The following is a 24,237-nucleotide window of genomic DNA, read 5'->3' as shown; positions in this document are numbered from 1 at the left end:
CATTTAGCATGCTACCTACAGCTCGAGAGTGACAAAACTGGCACATTTAATCTACATGCACACCAATAGTATTGTATGCAAATGTGCTCTGAGCGCTTTTGGTACAGTATATGTGAGCACTTACAGAGAGCGTGTGCCACTAAGAGCGGCTTGATATGCGCCCGGTGGTAGGCAAAAAATGTACCGAAGGAATAAACGTTTCGAATGTTTTTAGTTTCGAGTTTGGCGAACATTAGCGACGGCTTGTCGCACCAGTAGAAGGGAGTGGTACGTCAAAAACTGACGCACATCAGTAGTGTATTGTGCGCCAACGAAAATCTCAAATATATTATTATTCAATTTCTAGATTTTTTTTCCTTCAACATCTCATTTTGTGAACGCTAAATAATTCAACTTAACTCAACTCAACTCAACTGAACTGTACTTAACTTTTGTGCGTTTCTCAACTTGAACTATCTGCAAACTTTTAACTTTTAATTAAACTCTATGTGAATAGTGAATCTTCCGCCAACGAGAAGGTGGCGAATCTGTCACATACGGTACTGACCTGCGTACGTGTGCATGCGCGTGTGTGTGTATGCGTGCTGGCAGCCTATAAAAATCGTTAAATTACATGATGATGAAACTCTTCCGCGTCGTCTCAACTCTACTCTATTCTTCTTTCAAAAACTGCTTGCTACTATATCCTGCACTAAATATATACTATGTAACCAAATCATTTGTTAAATAGAGAAAAAATATAGAAAAACACAAAAAAAAAACAAAATAAAAATCTACCGCAATATAGTTGCATGGAACTTTCGACATTACGCTGTTGCTATCCAAACAATTTTCGCTGATTTTGCACTTAAGAAATATATACTTAAAGAAAGGACGAAAAAAAAGGAGGCTAGCGTGTGGAAAAATTGCAGAAAAACAAGCATATAACATAAAACATTAACAATTGTGAATAACGGTGGAAAGAAACGAACAAAGCAAGTCGTGGTCGCAGCAGTTGAAAAGAGAAAGATACCGTCGCAACGGAAGAAGACGACGCAGAACGTAAAATGCAAACAAAAAGCACAAACGCAATGAGGCATAAGTAGTAATAGCAAGTAGTTGATGATGTAGTTGTCATATTGGTGTAGTCAAAACGGTGGCCAAATATTTAGCGTGATTTAAATGCAAAGTGAGTAATTAAGCGCGCCTAAATATAGGCAACAAATAATTATTTTAATGGAAAATATTTTAACTAAAACTTTAGCATATCAAAAACGACACAAATATATGCTGAGCGCTAACTAGCGATTACTTAATACCCAACTATATTTTTTTTTTGTTGTTTACCTTAGCGCTTTTGTTGTGTTGTTGCGGTTGTGTATGTGTGTTTTCCTGTTGCCGCAATTTAGGCGCAACACCGCAGGCACAGCCGTGAGTGTCACTGCGAGAGAGTGTGCTACGAAGAGAGCGTATACCACTGAGCGCGTAAAAGTGTGCGAGCACAACGTTGCGAACGGCGCACTTCGTGTGCTTGTTCGGCTCGTAAAGTCGCCAGCACAGCATTGCCATTCATTCAGTGATTTGGCATGAAGCCAACTTGTTTCGAAATTATGTTTGTGGTATGTGCGAAACTGAAATGTAACAAAAAGTGACAGAGAAAAACGCAGGCAAATTTTAACTGTTTATTGGCATTCGGTGTGTGTTTAAAAAGGATTAGTATGTGCTATAAAGTGAAGTAGTGGAAAACTATTAATCATACTGTTTTAACGGTGCGCCTTGTGCCGGGGGCGGTGTGCAGTGTTCCCAGGATACTCCAAATACACACACACACATACACAAACACATACAAGGCATATAAATACATGTGGCAACATATAATTATTTGAAATGAGCTCTAATGCAAACAATGATTTCAATAGTTAGTGTTGCCAACCAACGAACGATTTAGTTTTGTTTTCTTTTTTGTGTTCATATATGCCGTTATAAATAATATATGGCTTTCAAGAGCAGCCATTTAATTCATATTTAACAGTGTCAGCACATATGTGTCCAACAAGTGTATAAATGTGTGTGTGTTTATGTATTGGTAACTCAACTAATTGCAGCGCTAAGATTGCTTGGACTTACTGCGAGCTTCACGCGATGTACACCACACATACACGCACACACACATACTTAGAAAAATATACTTCATGCAAACTATGAGTCGCATACCGCACTGTTGCTCTTCTCTCGCCGCACAACCACCTGAAGAGTAATGACGAAATTTGTTGCTTTCACACACACACACACACACACATACACCTACATATAATATATACAGATGTAGGTTTTCAAAAACATGCACACGCTCATACTATGTTACTTGAATTCGTGCCGTGAAATCAACAAATGTCGATATAAATAATTGAAAGTGGAAGCCTTAGTTTTTTCATCGTCCTCTATTATTCCATGAAGGCATATGTGGCGTTAGGCGCATTTACGTAGGCAGCTTTATGTGTATCATAGGCCCGTAACAGGTACTTATCCACAAGGTATTCGTCGGCGCAGATAGGCGGGGTATATACCTAAGTGTTTTTGTACACGTGTTTCGTACGAAATAAATATATGTTATTATGCGAAGGCAGCCGGCTCCACGTAAACCTCCAACAAGTATCGCAGTAGCACGTAAATTTTGATTAATGAAGCAGTTGTGTGCCATACACCATTAATGCCTTCAAAAAATCTGTAGAGGTGTGATGATTTTTACCCTTCATCAAAATTATTGCAGTGAAGAAGAAATTTGGATAGCCGTTCGAACACGTTTGTATGTTATACCCTAATTGAGGAACAGCTAAAGCTAACTGGCGACCAATAAGTAGTCCCAAAAGAACACTTTTCAAAGAAGCGTTCTAAATATAATACTCCGCCATCAAAATAGGTTTTTAGAGTTTACGCTCTGTCAATCAAGTTAAAAATTGAAAAGCGGATCAAACAAGAAAAAATGTTAACTTCAGCTACACCGAAGCCAAAACACCCTTCGCAAGTTATAACATAAAAGGATACAAAAGATTTTATTTTGATAGTGTTCAGTCAGTTTATATGCTATAGCAGTTCGATCTAAACAATTTGTTTGAAGATTATAACTTTGTCTTGGACAATAATCCATGCCAAATTTCGTGAACCTATCTTGTCAAAAGAAAAAGTTTTCCATACAAGGACTTGACTTGGAGTGATCAGTTTGGATAGCAGCTATATGCTATAGTGGTCCGTTATCGACGTTTCCGACAAATGAGCAGCTCGAACAATTGAAATAAACGTGTGCAAAATTTTAGATCGAAATCTCAAAAACTGAGAAACAGACATGGGTAAATGGACGCAGCACATCACGCTGTTCATTTATATAATGGGTGTTTTTTTTTATACGTGTAGTTTCTAATGAGGCAATACTTTCTTCGGACATGGTCTTTTATGGGCCCAAAACGAGATGACCACCGATCACTATTTTCACAAGAAAATTTTGTTGAGCGATAAAGCTATGTTTTAGTGGATCAAAAAATCACTGTTTGGTGCGATCTATGGGCAGGGGTAATCATTAGAATTGGAGGATGTTGAGGTAGATGTTCTTTGGTTCCGACAAGACTACATGCCATACAAGCAAAGACACAATCAATTTCTTGAAGGCGACATTTGGTGAGCACATTCTCTCGCGTTGTGGACCTGTGGCGTGATCTCCAAGATCGTGCGATTTAACACCGCTTGACTATTTTTTATGGGGCTAATGAGAAGTCACTTGTCTACGCAGACAATCCCGAGACGATTGACACCTTGGAAGATAATATTTGATGTCACAAACAATTCGCTTGGATGACTGAAAGTATACATAACCTCCAATATTTTCCACCTTAGCCTTGCATTAGTTGGACCGTCCCCGGATTGTTCCACATAACTTCCTGCTCTTCAAGTACAACATATAACCTCACCAAATGTCTCACGCTAAGCCAACAGATGTTTTTAAAACCGGTACAGCCTTTAGTTCCTGAAGTCTCTTCTTTTCTTGAACTCTTGTGCTTCATGGAGTTTTTCCGAAAACAGATATTTTAGTTTCAGGAAACAAGAAAGACACACGTAACTAAAACAGGCGTGTGATATAAGGAAAATTCAGTTTATTCCATACATTTATTTCAGAACTGGGTATTAAAGCTCAGGTGTTCATGAAAGAACACGTTCTGCAATGTTATTAAACGAAAGACATTATAGTATTGGCAGTTTATATACATATGTACGTTATCTAATCTTCTTGGTATACCCCTTAATTTCATCCACCATAACAAAAATGATAATTCTTTTTCGTGAAATAAATACAGGCCGAAGTTCTCCGGAGCAACTCCCTCGAAAAAGTTGGTAATATAATATAATCTTTGGCATGCCTAAGTTTTGACATGAGAATACTTGAACACATATTTGATTTTGTCTTGAACTCAACGCAAGCAGCGACATACATACATAAATATTCATATAGACTGAAAAGAATTCTTAAGGGGCATTTTTGGAAATTTAAAAGAAACTATTGTATCAATGATTTTTTTTTTTACTTTTAAAGGTATACATAGTTTAAGAATCCACAGTAAAATTTGTAAAGAAAAAAAAAATTAAATAACAAAACTCCTCCACTGCCGGCCTTCTCCGTGGATAAAACCTAAAAAAAATCCCTATTAGCAAATATTGTCCGTACAATAACGAACGTTGGAAAAAGTTAAAAATTGATAAGATGACGACGTTTAAAAACAAAAATTTAATTTGCCCAAAATTTTTGACGTTTTTGGTCTGCCAAAATTCGTAAATGGTTGGTCAATGTTTTGAAAACTATATACAGAACAGAAATATATTTATAGTGATCGGATCATTTATCTCTAAGTAATCACTCCGGCAAAGCTATGTAATTTTGAGAAAAACGCGTTTATAGATAAACTGTTTGAGCTGAATGAACTGAGGGGCTACACTTTCGAAGGCTATGACACAAAAACTATTTGAGATATCGATTTAAAATTTTAGTATGTTATATTGAAAAGTATAGCCCAATCGAATTATGAAAATCGATTTTTTTTTTAATATAATAAAATACAAGAGTGAATTTGGAAACAATTTTAAACGCATCAAATAAAATCTAACTTATTTTATAGTAATAGCATTCTATTCAGAAGATACTTATTACAATTACTTTCCGTAAACATTTTTAATTAAATTTGATTCTATTTTCAGTGCAACGACAGAACACAGAACAGTTATATGTCAACATACCAATCCGCAAGCTAATGAATCACTCGACTTACCATCCACTGGCCGCATTACTCATACAACAAAAACTATGAGAGAAAAAGTTTCAAGAAAATTCAGCTCATTTAATATAAAAGAAAACTAACACAAGCAATACAAATATAAATAACGAAAAGCAACAACAACAATTATGTGTGAAACAAAATTACGTCAACGATACAACGAAGCAATACTCAACTGTGAGCAAAACCACAAAAACAAAATCAAGTAAACAAAAAGCATAAATAATTAAAATTTTAGATTTAGCATACAACATTGAAATTAAAACATTAGAGGCGTTAAAAACGTTGGAACATTATAAATTTACAATTAATAGCAAATTCACACTTATCAAATAAGTATTTGGCAATTACGATACACCAAACAAAGAAAGCGCAGAAGAAAGAGTTTTAAAACAATTTTATGTGAGTAAAAGCGAGTTGTGACCCCCTCACTTGAATGGTGCAAAGCAAACTTCTCCAACAAAATGTCCGTCGATTGCATGCGACCAATGAGCAATAAGATCGTCATCACGCCCGGTGCAACACTATGCTATGCTACGAACACTACGGCACGAGCGTCACAACACCAGCAAACACGATCCACAATACGACAGCAGACGACGGCAGCTGTGAGATCAGCGCGGCCACAACAACACGCAAATACAGCAACATGCAAAGGCAAAGCACTGGCAACGGCCAAACCAACCGCGTCGCTTCCGAAGCAACAGTCGACGATAGTGGTGGTTAGAAAGCCTGCGGGACCAGTTACACCGCCGCCCCTACAGCCGAAAACTAAATATGCATCACTTGTACCGTTATCGCGTAGCACAACCAAGCGCATGCGCAGTGTCGGTAATCAGAAATCGCCAAAAGATCCGCTTACTATGGACCGCATTGATATGGAATTTGAGGATGGCACAAGTGATTTGGAGGTATGCAAGCGACTCGAGTGGTCGGCCGCACAATCGTTAGTCGAAATGAATGCGAAAGAGAAACAGCGACGTAGCGTTGCCGCAGTACAGACGACAATAGAGCGGAAATCATTACCGTCGGTGGCGACTCAAGAGGTTGCAGTAGTGCAGAGCCCGGTCAATGGAACCGTTTTGAGTGACGCAGGTTCACACTGCAATGGTGGTAAGTGTGCATGTATTAAAATAACTTGAAAATCGATTGTTGATTTTCTTTTATTGTAAGATCTCCCTGCAGATCAGAGTTAAAGAAATTAATAAAATAAGAGATCCGGACACGTAGCTTGAACTGGAAGGGGTTATACAATCCCCCACATATTGTGTGTATATGAAGAACCTTCCAAATGAGCTAGATCTCTACTTTTCCTGTTTTCTTTGACCGATTGATCGTTTAAGATCAAAAGCAAATTTAATTCCAGAAAAGACTAACCCACGAAAAAGCAAGTCATATGACTTTTCCATTTTTAGCACGGGCTTATTCCTTGACAGGATTTATCTATAAGTCATCTTCTAAAGTTCATCAAAAACTCATTGAGGTGTGTGAGAAGTATAAATCCGTAATCTTGTGAATTATTACCCTGAAACTTCGGACCTGAAATTCGACGTAAAAGTTTTGACCCAAATAGGTATCATTATTGTTATTTCATATCTGATTGAATCAGAGAGTATAAATTCAAAATCAAAATGAATATTTACAGTTATGAGACGATGTATGCTTAAATATCAGATGTGTTTTAGTCGAAAAAGTTATGTCCTTGCATTATCTTCCAACGAATGCTTTTGGGTAAACGATATGGTAAATCTGAGAATTTTTTTTTATTTTGTTTTACTTAAAGGAATAAAGCTTCCTGGATAGTCTTTATTTAAAATATCAGCTAGTACGAAAAATTTCTGAAGGCACTTTGAGTCACTTCAAATATCTATTAGAAAAATAGTTTCTTTCAACGCGGAATGATCTTAGGGATACATATTGTATTTCCTTTAACCCCAGTTGAAGCGTAGAGCCAAACCTTTGGAACTCCGAGGTCAATTGTTGCAGTTTTTCGGTATCATATAGTGTCTGAACATTCCAGTATTCAATTCAGGTAACCAGACTAATGCTAAATAACTACGGTCGTCAAAGTTGTTTTCGGATTTTTCTTCTTTACTTTGTTATTGATTTCTGTAATACCGTATTTTTAGAAAAATGGGTGATTAGCCCAGGTTTCATACAAGTAGTTCGTTGGTATGGCTGCTACCTTGGCTTACGAACCTGCCATAAAAATATACACGTTTATAACGCGAGTCGCTTGCTCCAAGAAGTACGCCCGTTAGTCACTATTATGTGAACAGACACTACGAAAGAGAGGTTTTCTTTCATTGATCTTTGCCAAGGAAAGACTAGCTTCAGTGCTATTAAGGATGTTTTAATTATCCGTTATTAAGGTTGAAGATTACATACCGAAAAAGGCATCGATATTTATTTCGCCTCATCCGCAGAAAGTTTATTCAAAACTGCTTTGAGAAACTTAGTACCAGTTCCATACTTTACCAAGCGTTGGCTAGAGTTAGAGGTTAATGGATTTAATTTCCTTGAATTTTGTTGAAGAACTATCGGAAGGATTGTACATTGTACAAAACAATTTCATTAAAAATTAATAATTATTATATACACTCGTATAGCCTTTGCGGATTAGGATTACGAAACGGCTAGCTCGGCAACAGCTAAATAGTTAATACCACTTTTTATTGATTTGTAGATTTAGAAATAATTCTTCACTTGAATAAAGTAGTTATCATTCATATACACATATAAACATAACTAAAATTATGCATACGCTTGAATCCACATACGCCAGACTGGCGACTAAGACAAATTTTTATTATCATAGAAGAGTCTCAATCAGTTGCTCATAACACATGCTTAGAATAAGAGCCTCTTCGCAAATAACCCATTTCATACGTGTACAAATCGTAGTTGGTGGAAATGACCAATTGGTTGGGCGCTGTTAATTGCACTGCATATTTGGATTTAAAACTTTTATGTGCCTTACTTAAATCCTTAAATGGTCCAGCCAAGAGAATTACCCCGAAGTGAGCATGACCGTATCCAATGAGCTTAAAAACTGTGTCCATTCATCTTCATATGCTTTAGCTTATTTTTTTATGATAACTACCATTTCGAAATTGGTCATAAACGTAAATGTTCAAAAGTATTTGAAAGCAATTAAAAGTTGAAGTGCTTATGGATTAAAAAGATATTGAAAATGCAAAATTTGGAAAATTGCCATTAAAAGGCATTTTATTATGACATTGCCGACAATGTTCACCGTAAAAGGGGTGGAGTTAAGTGGCGATGGTTTTAATTTTTTAAATGAAAGTACAAATAGAATTGTGCAGCAGCCATTTTATACATTATAGTCCGTTAACTCACATCTAGAAAGACCTTGTGTGCTTTGGAAAATGAGAACGAATCTTTCTTTGTATGGAAGCCCCGACGTGTAGGTTAATAAACTGGGTATGAATATTAAAAATAACCAACTAAGAATATTTTAAGTTATTATCATGTTTATATTGTACAAAATATAGAAATACTAGGCAGGTTAGTTGTGGTAATTTATTTAACCTTTGGATGTACGAAGTCATTTATGTATGTGCGAGTGGGAAAAAATGTTCAGCTGAGTTAAAAATTTGCTGTAAGGATTTAACAGCATTTGTTCTAGAGGTGATCATAGCTAAAGTTAATTGAAAATGTTTCTATACTTTTTTTCTGCTACCTTTAAATATTTTTCTAGGGTTCAAAGCCATTGGAAGTCGGTCTTATTTGGGTAGCTGATTTGTATGCATTCGATTATTTAATCGAGTGTTCTTTTTCTGCCCTGACAAGAGAAAGAGGCTACATACCTTAAGTAATTCAACAAAATTAGGGTTCTAAAGAATTTTTGGGGTTCCAACTTCAACTGTTTTAATAAATTATTAGTCAAAAACAAATAACTCTTTACTGAATACTCGTAATCTAAAATAATCTGCAAATACTTACAAAGTTGGGCATTTATGTGTATATGATTCAAGTAGCAGGATTATTAATGGCCCTCATCTTGATAATAATATTAATATTTACACCTTCCATAAATTAAGCGATTTCTTCCCAATAACAATTCTTCTCTCTTCATTTGATCTGATAAATTAAAAAATTATTTATTTTATTAAACCACCCATAGCTACACCCAATCAAAAAAATTATTTATATATTCTACAACAACTATATGATAAAAACATCTTGAAATTTTAGGTAAAAAAGTGAAAGTGAACAGTCAAACTGTTAGAAATTCTTTTTCGGTGAGATAAAAAAGCAGATCAACTTAATCTTCAAATGAAAGTTATTCTAGATTATCCTCCTAATAAAGGGAAGAAAGTTCTAAGCATAATAAATGTGAATTAAGCAGAGCAATCCTACAAAGGTGAACGGTATTTTTTTGTTCTAAACCCTCTACGGTTTTTAAAGATCAGTTAGAACTTTCTCTTTAAATTTTTTTAAAATGAGGGGCGAGACAATTTTGTTTAAGATCATAGCTATGCAAGCTCTTACCTATAAATAGTCGTTGAATGTCAAATGCCGAGCCAAATTATATATAAAATTCTGTGTAAAAATTAATGAAAGAAATGTGGAAGGTGTTTGAACCCTCTTATGTTCCTAGAGATAAGTAAGACCTTTTTCTTTGCATATTAGGTAAAATTACGGATTAAGACATTTTAGGTCATGAGAATGTAGTCACTTAGCTTCATCGTTCACTATTTCTAATCGAACTGTCATGGAGGAAGTAAGCCTAAATTAAGAAGGTTTTTTATGGAACTGAATTATAAGTGTCCTAACTTCATCACATTTTTTTTTATTTATTTCAAAGAAAGCTATAATCCACCAGAGTTCAGTTAAACCATTTTTGAAAAGAATTATTATGCAAGAAAGACCAAGGGTTAATATTACTCTATTTTTTTAGGAAATATAAATGTTTGTTGAAACCATTGAAAGACATTAAATGTTCTGCAATCCATAAGATTAAATGTTAATTAATTTTTCAAAATCTTCTCTTTTTTTTGCTTAGCCAGAAGATTATAAAAAAAAAAAACTTATTTATTATTTTTGCTCGAAAAATTACTTTAAAATTGAGTGAGCCGCCTCAAGTTGTTAAAAAAAAAATTTTCGCTCCACCCTAATAAGCATATTACAGCTTCGGAGGATCTTTACGTTATCTAAATTTTAATTGGTCAATTTGAATGTCAACTACATACTATAGTTGCCCGATATGAACAATATATTCGGAAATTATAACCTTGCTTTGGAACATAATATTTACCAAATTTCGTGAAGGCATCTTGTGAAATATTTTCAATTGAATGTGATCCGACATTTCGATAAATGTAGTAGCTTGTTCGGGAGAAAAGCATGTGTGCACAATTTCATCGATCGATATCTCAAAAAACTGAGAGACTAGTTCCTATATATACAGATAGACGGATAAACGGACAGGCTAAATCAACTGAGCTCATCACACTGATCACTTATATATATACTTGTACATATTTTTTATTGGGTTTCCCACGTTACCTTCTGGGTGTTACAAACTTCGAGACAAAGTTAATATACCTTGTTCAAGGTATAAGTTAGGTTATACTGACCAGCTGTCATGCCATACATGGACCTATATAGACCATCTAATTTTGATACTTCAACTAGTCTTCTGAACTGTGCAGCTCATAGATATCTAAGACGAGTTCTAGATAAGGCGGAACAGCAGCACAGGAGGGGTTCCAGCGTTTCTTTCATGCCTACTTCCCTGCACTTTCTGCCTGTATTGTCGTTACTAATGCCGTTTCGGATCGCATGTGATGCTAATAAGTTGTGACCTGTCATTACCCAAAAACCGTACTGCAGTCCTTTCGAGACCGTGTGAATAAGAAGCATGCGTGTTTTTCTTCAGAACTCTTGCACACAATCTTGACGAGCCTTCATGTCCTTAAGGCATTCCATTTCACCCTGATCCCTTTTTATTGTGTATCGTTTTTAACTCTAACTTACATAGGCGAAATTTGATTTTGAGACTTTTTTTGTTGGTATTAAGAACTAGCTATTTGTATCATTTAGCCAAAAAAAAATCAATTTAATAGTTTTCGGCACGTGGATCTAATTTGATTACACAGGAATATATATTGATATGTACATATTATTGTATGGTATGTATCCATATGCATATGTATGACTCATAATATAAACTTTTAGACGAGATATCATGATTAAAACTGCAGTTGTATTGTGAAATTATTTAAATTAAGTGCTCAACAATGACTAATAAACTGCGCCATTTTCATCAATTCACAAACACACACACATGTCGGGTATATGATTTCATCTAGCCACCGCGCAATAATGATTTCATCACATCCACACACAAATAGTTATTAGTCGCATGCAATTTGGAGCATGAGCAGGGAGGTCGGTGCTTTTGGCAAGTAACCGCGCGTAAGAATTATTTGCTTTGACACGAAGCGCGTGCGTATGCAGATTAGGCCACTCACACACCCACACCAATGAACGAGGGGGGTACGCGCATGGCCGCTAACTGCATAAACAATTGGAACAGTGTGCGCCATTTTAATCGCTTCGAAATTATGCGAAATATTCGCATACACTTCATATTTTCACAGCTGCACAATAGATAATCGCCCGCAAACATAGTGCGCTTACCCGCGCATATGCGTGTGTGTGTGTGTATTAGTGCGCTCGCGGTGTAGTCGCATAGGCTTAAGCCTGCATAAACACACACACTTGTGCAATTTTGTATATTTTTGAAATTTCGCACACCTTAGATGAGGCTTTCAAAAACTCGCAACCAGCTGCGGGCGCCTACCAGCCTATGTTAGCTACAGATGGCCTCTAGTGGAGCCTTGGAGCCGCACGCGCAAATCCAGTGTCTGTGTATGCGCCTGAATATTGCCGCATATGCAACAGTAATCGCACTGATGACACAGGCACGTGGTTATCGGCAGCTATCACAGCGACCGCGTCACGCACCAAATTGACTTTGAACGCTTCGAGCGCCCAATTCCGCAGAAAAGCAACAATGAAACGTTTATGCGCGCGGAGGCGGATGGGGGCATTGCAGTACAAGACTGCTTTCGCATGCGAATTGGTGAGCTGGGCGCGTTGTGTAAAGCAACAGCCCAACAGCGGTGGCGTTTCACCGCCTTGTTGTTGTCGTATATGTATATGTATACATATGTATTGTATCTATATATCCACCACATTCATTGTATGTGTCTATTAGCATCAGGGGGTTGGTTGGCAGCACGGCCGATATGGCATATTAAAAAGATGTAGAGCCACCCGCATACGAATTGCTTTATTAACCAAATTTACCACCGATTCTAATCAACTTGGTATGGGTACAAAAGCCATAATCTATGTAGACAATACCAAATGTTGTAAAGAAAATTGCCTACCCCAGTGTGTGCCACCCACAACTTTAATTTGTCTAGATTGCGTGTGTATTGACGTTCGTGTTGCAGGGTTGACATTCGTAAGATAACTTCGCTCGCTCGTTTCAACTATACGGAAACTCAAAATTCGGGTAGCTCACTTGCCTCCCCTGTGAATCACTCATGTGTGGTTCTAAAGCGTTTTCATTTGAGAATTTGACATTTATGCCAATCTATTGCATCCTTGGCAATGAGAGCAAGGCGTCGAAACATTTATTAAAAATGTGTGTCGAATTAGAAACTTCTAGAAAAGTTTTTCTATCAAGAAGTTATTTAGAATTCACACTAACCTTTTTTTGAAAGTTATACGTCGCACGAATCTAAAAGAATTTATGTGTGTGAGATTAGTCTTTCTGGCCTCGGATCGGCGTATGAAGACTATGGAAACTTTATTACTCGAAAGATGTCAAAGCAGCTAATGATTCTAAGCAGTGTTTAGAGCTGTTCAATCGTAATAATCCAGAATTTTTCGACCATATGTAACAATAGATGAAACACAGTACCATCATTCTATTCTATGTAGAGTCCAAACGACAGCTATCTGAAACTCTGAATGTTTCCAAAATTTTTAGACTTAAAATTCTAATAGATTTTACATATCATCTGATCAAATTTTACTCGCGCTCAAACCGAATCAATAAAACATTTGTTCTTAGATTGGTACAACATTTTTTATGTTCGTGAGAAATTTGAACTCTACAAGTATATATCAATTTGTGTGTGCTTGGCAGCTGTCAAAAAATTGAGCAACGTGTTTCCATGAAATTATGTGTTTCCAATGGAATCACGGCTACGGAATCATTGCAAGTATTGCCGAAGTGTTTCAAGGAGTCTACTTTATCACGAACCCAAGTGTTTGAGTGGCACAAAGCATTCAGTGAAGGTCGTAAAGTCATCAATAAATTTGCCTTATACGAGTCGTCCATCCACTTCGGGGAATGCCGAAAGTTAGAGAAACAGTATTTTACACTCGTCGTGTTGGCATCAAAAAGATAGCAAAATATCTCGACATCTCTTATGTCAATGCTAGACTCGTACAAAAAGATCTGAATCTTTTTCAAAAACGGAGTCAAGTAGAAGTCGCAAAAGAGATGCTTAACAACGTACTTGAGAACGCTACTTGAACTCATTAAACGCATCATTAGACGTGGGTATATAAATATGTTGTCCAAACTGTTTAACAGTCTAGCAAATTGCGCTCCAAAAACTAGCTGGACAATAACATTTCCGAAAATTACTTACAAAATAATCAAAGATTGTTAGTGAATGTTATCTAACTGATTGACTGGTTACTCAACCCATCAACATGCGGGGTCTCACGGTTAAGTAATAAGACAAATATGTTGCAGAAGTCAATCGAATAGTACATTATCTGAAATTTATTTTGATTTGGACATAAAAATATAAAGGCAAGAAACTTCTTAACAAATCATATAGAACATGAGAAGACTCAAATCCATATTTACAGTATACAGGCTTTCAGACAAAGATATAGCCATGGAAGATTTACCAAACAGTTCTTCGTAACTGTTTATGTATTCAGCTTTGCCAAACAGGCCGACGTATCTTACTATGCATTATTTCATAACTGCAAAAACAAAAACCATAAGTATTAAAAAATTTCGACGAACCAGCTTTTTCGAAGTTTTAAATATGGTACAAATCACCGAAGTGAATATCCATAGTTAGCATAACCTCTAATATGAGCTGAGAGTTCTAATAGAATACTACTTACATTTACATTTGTCTACATTTCAATATTTAATACGTCACAAAGGCATGGATATCTCACCAAGCTGCGTCTGGCAAGTAAGAAATATCTTAGAGGACAAAAGCTTCTATTTCATTAAGAAATCTCTTGCAATGTATCAACCAGCGGTTACTATTTATATATACCTAGTACGTATGCTTAAACACACTCGTGTTTGGACATCAATTGAAGTGCTCCAAATTTCAGCAATGCATGCGCGCCAATGGCAAATTGCCTTTAACAACAACAACAATGTAACGAATTTATTTTGAATTACGGCATAATTTGCGTTTATACACACACATACACTAACACACTTATATATGGTACTTACTTACATCCACCAACAAAACTGCGAAGAGGACATTCCATTCGATTTGCAACAATGGCAATTCACAGTTAGGTATTCCATTGAAGCTGTTGATTACGTGTACGATTTGGCTGAAATGGCAGTCCGTCTGGTCGTCGCACAGCTCAACAGGAATAGTTGTTTCTACAGCTGTGTGTGTGTGTGTGTGTTTTGGACGAGAGGGGGACTGACAAACAGATGGTTGACTGGTTGGCTGATGAATTATTGCGATCACGTCCATAGCTCATATGTATGCATGTGTTTTTCCGCAAAACGGCCAATTGTAAATTTAAATCAGTTTGACATCCGCGTCGGCAACAGGAAATGAGGACGCTCTACGCTATTCTGTCGGCCGCCGCAAAATGTTTGATGTGGCTGCAGGATTTAGCGACTGGTCGCTGGCTCTTTTACGCTGTTTTTTTTTCTCTGTTGTTGTTGTTTCGGTTTTTTCTTTTTGTATTTCAATTTTTGTTCGCCTGCACGTGAGTTTCATTTTTGGCCTTGAGTGATTTCAGCCACACTCAACACTCTGACATCGGCTTACATGCATAACATATTTACCACTCTCTTAAATGTGAAATGCCGCAAAATGGTGGTTTGTTAAAATTATTCTCATTAGCATTGCGTATATTCGTATTTGTTGTATTTTATATTTTTCAAAGTATGGAAGTTATTAACCTGAGGCGGGGGTTACTTCGTTGATGGGTTTCCTTTGTCTACATTTTATGCTCGTTATTTAATTTAAGTCTCATTTTGTAAATTCAACACAAAAAGTAAAGGCAACTAGGAGTAGGAAAATGATGGTTTTGTTCAGCTAACGGTTGCTTGTAGCAGTTTAAAGTAATCTAGTTCTAGTATTCCATATCGGCGACTGGACACATCGAAAGGAGAATTAGTCGAAGCTCCACTGTCTTATTGCGGTTTACTACCAGAAGGGTAGCTTTCGTGTGGACTTGACAAACTTTGATTAAACATCAAAACTTGCCTTCCAAAATTCACCCAATTCAAAGTTTCATCTAACATTCGTAGCTCACAACTACAGGAGCCATATCATGCTAACCTACAGACCAGACCTCCTACAGCTTATGGCGAGTCACTATCTAAGTCTGTGGTCTGGCAATGGTCTCTGGAACATAATTCTTCTACTATTGGCCAAAGTTGTCCGCTTCTAAATTATTGATGCCTTCAAACGGGTTAATTGCTGATAGTACAGGCTCGAATTAAGAGTGCGGTTCGCAACTGGTTTTGCTTGACGTTTTCGTAAGTGACCCATTTTCTTACAAAAGCATCCACAGATTCGCAGATGGGAATTCAGCCCACTCATACATCGAGCCTTGTCTTTTATCTAGCATTTTTAAATGGTTCCAAAAGGCTTCATAAAAACTACTCTCTTTGTCGGTGTACATCTTGAACGCGTACTCAGATAATACTGGGTCAAGCAATTACAAAACTGCCTGTGGAGTTTTTTTAGTATGACATTTTATATTTTTTACCTGTGCGCTACACGTTCTCCAGCTTTGTTAAATTATACGTACTTACGGGTCACACCACAGGCCCACGATGTGAGATAATGCGCTCTACAAAAGTTTCTCTCAATAAATTGATTGTTTCGTTGACAGTATGACATGCAGCGCTATCTTGTTCGAACCAAATGTCATCCACATCAACAGCTTCCAATTTAGCCAAAAAATTATTGAAAACCACACCTCTAAATAAACACCCGTTACAACCAATATACTAGAATAATATATATTATGTATCATTCATAATCGTAGCTATACTAACGCTCATTTATCATACAGTTTGAGATTCATCATTATTGTCTGGTGTGATAAACACCAGAGAAGATTGAAAAAATTATTCAATAATATTCAAAGACCGGATAATAAAAACTCATTTGGTGGTTGGATCTATATCATCGAAACAGATAGCAGTTATTGTCATAACAAAGTTTAAATTTTCGATTTCTTAAACCATTATCACATTACTAAGATTTCTTCAGAACAAAATATCCAAAGCGATATTCAACATTTGTATGAATACACTAAGTACTCTTCATATATATGTTTATGTACCTGCAATTTGCTCACTGTCATTTTTTCCATTTCTTTTTCCATAATCAAAATTCAGTTATGCTTTGCAACACGCTTAATACCTGCAATATGCAATGTAGCAAATTTGGTTGTCGCGCCATATGTGCATGAATTATGGGCCGCCATGGCGTATGCGCAACACATTAAGACATTTAACACGACCCTCTCCAAATAGTATACTAAGAGTAAATGTGTATACATTGAAATGTATAAAAACATAATGCCTTATGCATGTAGGTGAGATAACCACGACATTTAAGTGGAATTAAGTGGAAAAGTAATTATTGAAAATATTTGCTTTTAAAGTGTGAATCTGCAAATTTGAACTTTAACGTATTGAACTTGGATTATGGTGAAAGATAGAAGTGAAGTATTGGTATACAGGCATCGGTTGCCATAGTACATACGAAGTGTATACGAAATTTCTCAAAATCTAGAAAGTTTGGACGAGACTTTCAATGTACTGCTTAAAGTCTTTGCCCTGAAAGTTGAAACTCACCCTTACCCTCTTAGCTGCTTAAAGTTCATTTCGAATATGGATCACCGCAATCAGAAGATGAGCAACATTCTGCAACAAATTTTAAAGATCTCAGAACAAAAGTTTTCAGGGATGAAAGAATATATGAATTTACTTAACATAGAAGCTTTTTTTCTCATACCATAATTCACAAATTTTCTAAATAAATATTTACTCTCTTTTCCAGATATAAATAGAGTGGAACAACGGCGCAATGTTGTGAAGTGGAATACCAGAAATAACAACAACAACTACAAAGCAACTACTAATGAAAACACAACCGTAAAATGTGTAGCACCATTAACAACCATTGGTGGAAGATCACCTGCTGAAGATGGCAAAGTTATATTCTATGCACCACCAGCTGGTGGATTCAACATCAATCAAACATCCACTCAGGCGCCAACCTTTACGATCAAACAAGAACCAACATTGCCGGCGTTTTATCGCGAACGCAGTATCGAGGAGACCGAAGCCGCCCACGATCTACTCTCACTATCACAAAGTCTACCGCCACTAACACCGCCTTGTGTCGTCACCATACTACATCAGCAGGAGGCGTCGACTAACCGCAACCACAACAACCATAACACCACCAACAACAACAACAACAACAGCACAATACAACACCAAAATCAGTATCAACCACAAATACAACAAACCACAGGCATCATGCATGAAATATCCAGTGCTTCCAAACAGCAAAGAACCGCCGTCGTATCACAACCACAACCGCAGCTCGCACCACCACCACTTTGTGCGGCAACAATTAATGCTGATAACTTTACTATATTTACGGTGGAAGAGATCCAAACGTCCACACATCGGCCAACCGCACACGGACAAGGTCCCCCAAAGATACGTTACATTAGCAGCGGCAGCAGTAGCTCGTATGATAGTCACGCAGGCGCAAATACACCAGATAACTCAGAGAACTGTTCACCACTAACGCCACCAAATTCCGATCATTCATCCGATATAGACATCGATATGTCCTCCTCATCGGAGTCGGGTCACTCCAATTCGAACTATCAACCTACGCTTAAGTTGTGGATCGACGAACCGATGGCAGCTTACAAAATGCGACGCACTTCCACCAACGCAATGGCAATTGATGAAGTGATCGATGGAAAGACCAGTCACACCGCCGCCAAGCTGGGCCTTAATATACTAGATGGGCGCACCAAAGCGAGCCGTTGCCACAAGGAGCCAATCGAAACGCACACAGCTGGCAACTACGGCGCGAACGCCACAGATACGGACGCATATGTGAAGAAGAAACGCGGCAGTTACAAGTGCTCCGAATGTGGCAAACAGTATGCGACATCGAGTAATCTCTCGCGTCACAAGCAAACGCATCGCTCACTTGATTCGCAATCGGCGAAAAAATGCAACACTTGCGGCAAAGCTTACGTCTCGATGCCGGCACTAGCCATGCATCTACTTACGCACAAGCTCTCGCATAGCTGCGACATTTGTGGCAAACTATTCTCACGCCCTTGGCTACTACAGGGTCATCTACGCTCACACACCGGTGAGAAACCGTACGCGTGCTCACACTGCGGCAAAGCATTTGCCGATCGCTCCAATCTGCGTGCGCACATGCAAACGCACTCGATTGATAAGAATTTCGAATGCAAACGTTGCCACAAGACATTCGCACTGAAGTCGTACCTAAACAAGCATCTGGAGTCGTCATGCCTCAAGGATATGATGGGCATGTCTAGTGAGGAGGCGGCCGACTTGTACGGCGGGCATGGTGAAGGCGAAGGCGATGGTGAAGGCGAATCAACGACAGCGCAAAGTAGTGATGATAATGACGAAGATATAGTTGTCGCATAGATGCCGATAAAAATCTGGTTAGAGACGGCAATATAAGAAAGTTGCAATGAACAGAATGTGTGACAGGGTAAGTGCAAAAGCTAAGTAGTGATGTGAAAGTTTCTTTTAAATGCGTAAGCTTTTTTCTGAAAGCTCTTCCTAAACAATGGAAAGCATAAAATTTTTACCAATCGCTATTGTAAAGTAGTTTTAAAAAAATATTGTAAAAGTAGTTTTCTATAGTAAGAAGTTTGATAGTTAAAGTAAAAGTAGAAAAAAAGTGAAACGGAATGATATATGAGTAAAAGGAAGAGACGTGAAAGCTAAAGTGAAAGCTGTAGATTTTTTCGCAAAAACGCAATTAAACAACAATACAAAACCTACCAACTTTAAGTAAAAATCCCATGCAACGAATATTATGGAACATAAGTAGAAATTCTATATATACATACATATATAAATATATATATACAACAAAATTATTATAATTATTATTATTGAAATTATTATGAAGCAAATATTATTAGGATTTATTAATAAGAAAAAATTTAAATTAGAAAGTGTGTTATGTTGGCACCTGAGGCAAGTGAACATTTGATATATTCGTAGTGGAAATTACAAACAAAAACCAAAAGAACAACAAAAAAACATAAAAAATTCTTAAAATAAGTAAAGACATAAAAATTAGAAAAGCAGTCAGTAGCGCCATCTAGTAAAAAAGAGAGTGAAAAATATAGCAACTTTCACTCTTCAAGCAAGCAAATAAGCACTGTAAGTGCGCTCAATCTAGCTGAGCGAGTAGATAAGCGCCATTTATTTGAGGTTATGAAATTCTGCGTTTAAGATCAAAGCCCATACAGAGGCATGTTTTATATATATAAAATCATAGTTAAATATGTTTATGCATTGACATATGCATACAGACATGTTTATACGATATACATACACACATTTATATATGTATATATATACATATATATATATATAATATTAATAAAAGGCATTGAGCAGCAGTTGATATTTTTTTAAAGTATTAGTCATATACATATATTTTACTTGATGAAGTGACATATTAAGCAAAAATGGCGGAAAATTAAAAAAATTTAATTACATTGAATTAAAATACTCTTAAAGTACTGCATTCTAAAGCTTATATGCTTAGAATAGTAATTTACATCACTAAGGCATGCAGTCCAAACCCAAAGGAAATGCAAACTCATTAAAACGTTCTGTAGAAAATCTGGCGTAATAATTTTTAAAATTATTTTAAATATTTTTTTATAATACAACAACGAAGCTTGACAAAAAATAATAATTTGTATTTCACGCATGGCACATTTATGGTTTCAATTTAATAAGAATTCAATTATCCGATACTCATTTATGTGAACCTCTCAAACCATTGAAATAAATATTTCTAAAATACTCCAAAAAAAACGTATTTTTCAGTATAGTTTACATAAATTTGTTTATATAAGTTTGGAATTAACTTATTTCTACATTTAATTGTGAAATGTTAATATTTTTAATTATCAAATAATCGGGAAAATCCTTTAATCGGATATTCAAAGATTCGAAACAATTAAATAATGAAGCAAAAACAAAATACAATAAAAAGATTCCAAAGCTTTGCAAGCATTTTATTTACGTAGAATTGAAGATAATATACTTATGGAAGTATATTAGTAGTTACCGTCCAGACCAAATGTCAATTCGCAAATAAAAATATAAAGATCAAAAATAAATATTTGTTCTTAATTAATTATTCCTTTTTTGATATTTTTTAAAATTTATTACAACCGTCTTTTTGTTTGAAAAGTACGTACAGAAACGTCTTTTCACCTCTCTTGTAAAACGAGATCTCTTTAAGGTTCTCTTTATTTTTAGAAATAAGAAAAAGTCACTTGAAGCCAAATCTGGCGAATGTGGAAGCTGGGAGACATCGTTACAGTATTGGTTTTGTTCAAGAATTCACGAACAAGTGTGTGTGTGAGCAAACGAAATTCGACAAGCTCATAAAACCACGTCTAACCTAATTGTTAAAATACGTAATTAAAAAGTAGCAAATACTTAAACGAAAAAAATGCCTATCGCCTTTTTACAAAAACCAGATATTTTGAAGTGTGAATTTTCGATTTAAAATTTTATCTTTTTCGATATTAACTCAAAATTATAAGAGTGAGAGAGCGCGAGAAAAAGTGTTGTCACGAAAGTTGTAGATCTTTTTATTACCGACAACATTGTCATTTGACTTTTTTCCATAGGACTCGGAATTTTCCGGAAATCGATTTAAACTGTTTTTAAACCTTGCAAAATTCTGACACGCCCCTACCCTTACTCTTCGTAATCTCAGATACATTTTTTTTCTTCCATTTTCGTTATTTTATCTTTATATTCCTATGGATTTCATCTTGCTATGATTTTGTTTTTATTTTACTTTAAAAAATTATCGTTCATAAACCAAACAGAATGGAATAAGATGAGAGGGGAATTTTTTCTTTCGTAGGATATTTGTGCTTTAATTTTGCTAAGAGCAATATTTGCTTTGCTGAAACTCTATTTTATGTTTTGTAGTAACCAAAGCTCCAAACTGACTAATAATTAAAAAAAAAATTTTCGCTAGTCCAGTAAATATCTTTGTTCAATTAAATTATTCCATATTATCATTGCACAGAAGTTTCACAACCTAAAATTAGACAATTAACTTTTAATTGTCAATTTAAAATATAAATTTTTTTATCTAAATTGAGTCGTTATGAAGAATGATGACATTTGGAATTTGTTTTTTCAGCAAATTGAGCTCAATTAGGCGTATTATTATTGCTACTACAATACTTTCTTGTATTATCGTAATAATTTTTGTATAAATAGAAGTATTAGTATTATAGCAATTGTTGTTATTGTTTATTTATTTAAATTTTAGTTATAGTTGTTTAGAATAACGAAACAGAGGCGCTTTGCATTTATATAAAATCCGTTAAATTTTTAAAATCCTGTTTAATTACCAAATTAACCTAAAAATTACTCAATTAATATGTCTTATTATTACCGACATGGGCTTATTTAAATTTAAATATTTAATTTTTATTTTTTTTGGAATTACTTTCATTTTTTTTTTTATTTACTGTATATTTTGTAATTTAATCAAAAAATATTGTGATTAGTTACTACTTTAACCCATGAATTACCTAATCGAAATGTCTCATTATTTTTAAAATACGCTTAAAATTAAATAAGTGTATATATTTCCTTCGAAATTAACTTTATTTGTTTAATTTAATCCAATTATATTGTTATTAATTACTAAAGTAACCTTAAAATTGTACAATTAAAATGGCTTATAATTATTTTCAAATATAATTAAATTTTATATTTATTTTATTTAATAATTAGAGAGAACTTTTCCTTCAACTCAAAGTTATTTACGCCATATTTACGCCAGTTTTCTACCCCAAAAATTTACTTTTGCATTATTTTTATTGCAAGCCATTTCAACAGATTCAATTTCTTACAAACTAACACAATATGTACATGCTTACATATTATACATATGTACTAATTAACATTCAATTACTCAGAATTAAGAATAATGAGAGCAAACATTTAGAAACATATCACAAGGACAATACTTAATCATAAATCAAGTTTATAATAAAAATAAAAAACAAAACAAAAAATTATAAATATATATACATATAAATAATTCTAGTATAAATTAACAAAAAAAATTACTATGCAAACATACACACATATTTACATTTGTTTACTAATTAAGCAGAAAACTACTTATACATTCATAATTTACGCAGTTAAAGCTTAGAAATTGCATTTCAATTAATAGAAACATAGTTGAGCGCAAACAAAAATGCTTTTAATGAAATTCCCAAGTATATATTTATTGATATTTTGAACAATAGTGGAACTTGGTTCACATGTAACATACACACAAACGAGTATACAAACACAAGTCAATACAATTATTTTCTATGCAAAGCGAAAGCTTAAACAAAACTGCAAGCAATGCGTTTGATTGAAAACAATGAACAAAAATATATGAAAATTAATTACAAACATTTTAAAAAAATCAAAGAAATATTTTAAACACAAACGAATTAAACAGAATTATAAAAAAAAATTATAAAAAAGCGAGTATTGGAATTTAGAGCAATAAGAAAAAATTTGCAAAGCATTAACGAAAGCAGTAATTATTATAAACAAAAAATCTTTATTAACAAACAAAATATAGCAGTAGTAGTGAAGAAACGCTAATAAATAAAAATAATAATAAAAATAAATAAATAAATGATTGCACGCATTTTAGCAGTTTGAATGATTAATTGTCAATTAAGTCAGTAAAACGAATTAATTAGTGAAAAGTGACTGATGTCGCTAAAAATTTTTTAAGGAGTGCAATTAAAATTGTAGATATACACAGTGAAAGTCTTAAGTGAGCGCAGGAAAGTAGTTAAAATATGCTTGCCCCAATATATACGAGTATATATACATATATACAATTATATATATACATATATATATATAAAATTTTTAAATGATGATGAAGTTGAAGATTTTTCAAAATCTTAAGAACGCTATGAAAATTGAGAAAAAAAAAATTAAGTAAATAATTATAAAAAAATTATTAAAAATTACGAGCTAAGCAAATGCTCTCTACATACTTACGTATTCATGTATGCGTAAAAAATGTAATTGTCAAAAGAGACAAACCACAATTAGTACATAAATTATATATACAACGACATTTTGAGATTGAGCAACAGATTATGCGAAAAACACAATATTATTGATCAATACTTATTACATATTATTAATGCTAGATATTTAATGAATATATATACAAAGTAACATACTTATATATTTTAGCGTATAAAATACCAAAACTAACATTACTAGTATATATAAGCATGATATACAAATATAATATAAAGTAGA

General features: G+C 34.9%; 1 protein-coding gene across 1 annotated transcript; it reads left to right on the top strand.

The window, feature by feature from the left end:
- The first annotated feature begins 267 nt into the window (after positions 1 to 267).
- LOC106627410 (uncharacterized) lies at positions 268 to 21,356 on the top strand. The gene is made up of 3 exons (XM_014247508.3): positions 268 to 1,168; positions 5,221 to 6,410; positions 17,654 to 21,356. The coding sequence occupies exons 2-3, from the start codon at positions 5,762 to 5,764 to the stop codon at positions 19,306 to 19,308; spliced, it is 2,304 nt and encodes a 767-aa protein (XP_014102983.2). The 5' UTR covers positions 268 to 1,168; positions 5,221 to 5,761; the 3' UTR covers positions 19,309 to 21,356.
- The last annotated feature ends 2,881 nt before the right edge of the window (positions 21,357 to 24,237 follow it).

The sequence above is a fragment of the Bactrocera oleae genome, chromosome 6 (assembly GCF_042242935.1).
Source record: "Bactrocera oleae isolate idBacOlea1 chromosome 6, idBacOlea1, whole genome shotgun sequence".
Taxonomy (NCBI): domain Eukaryota; kingdom Metazoa; phylum Arthropoda; class Insecta; order Diptera; family Tephritidae; genus Bactrocera; species Bactrocera oleae.
The sequence above is the reverse complement of the archived record's forward strand: the minus strand, read 5'-3'. Positions and strand labels throughout refer to the sequence as shown.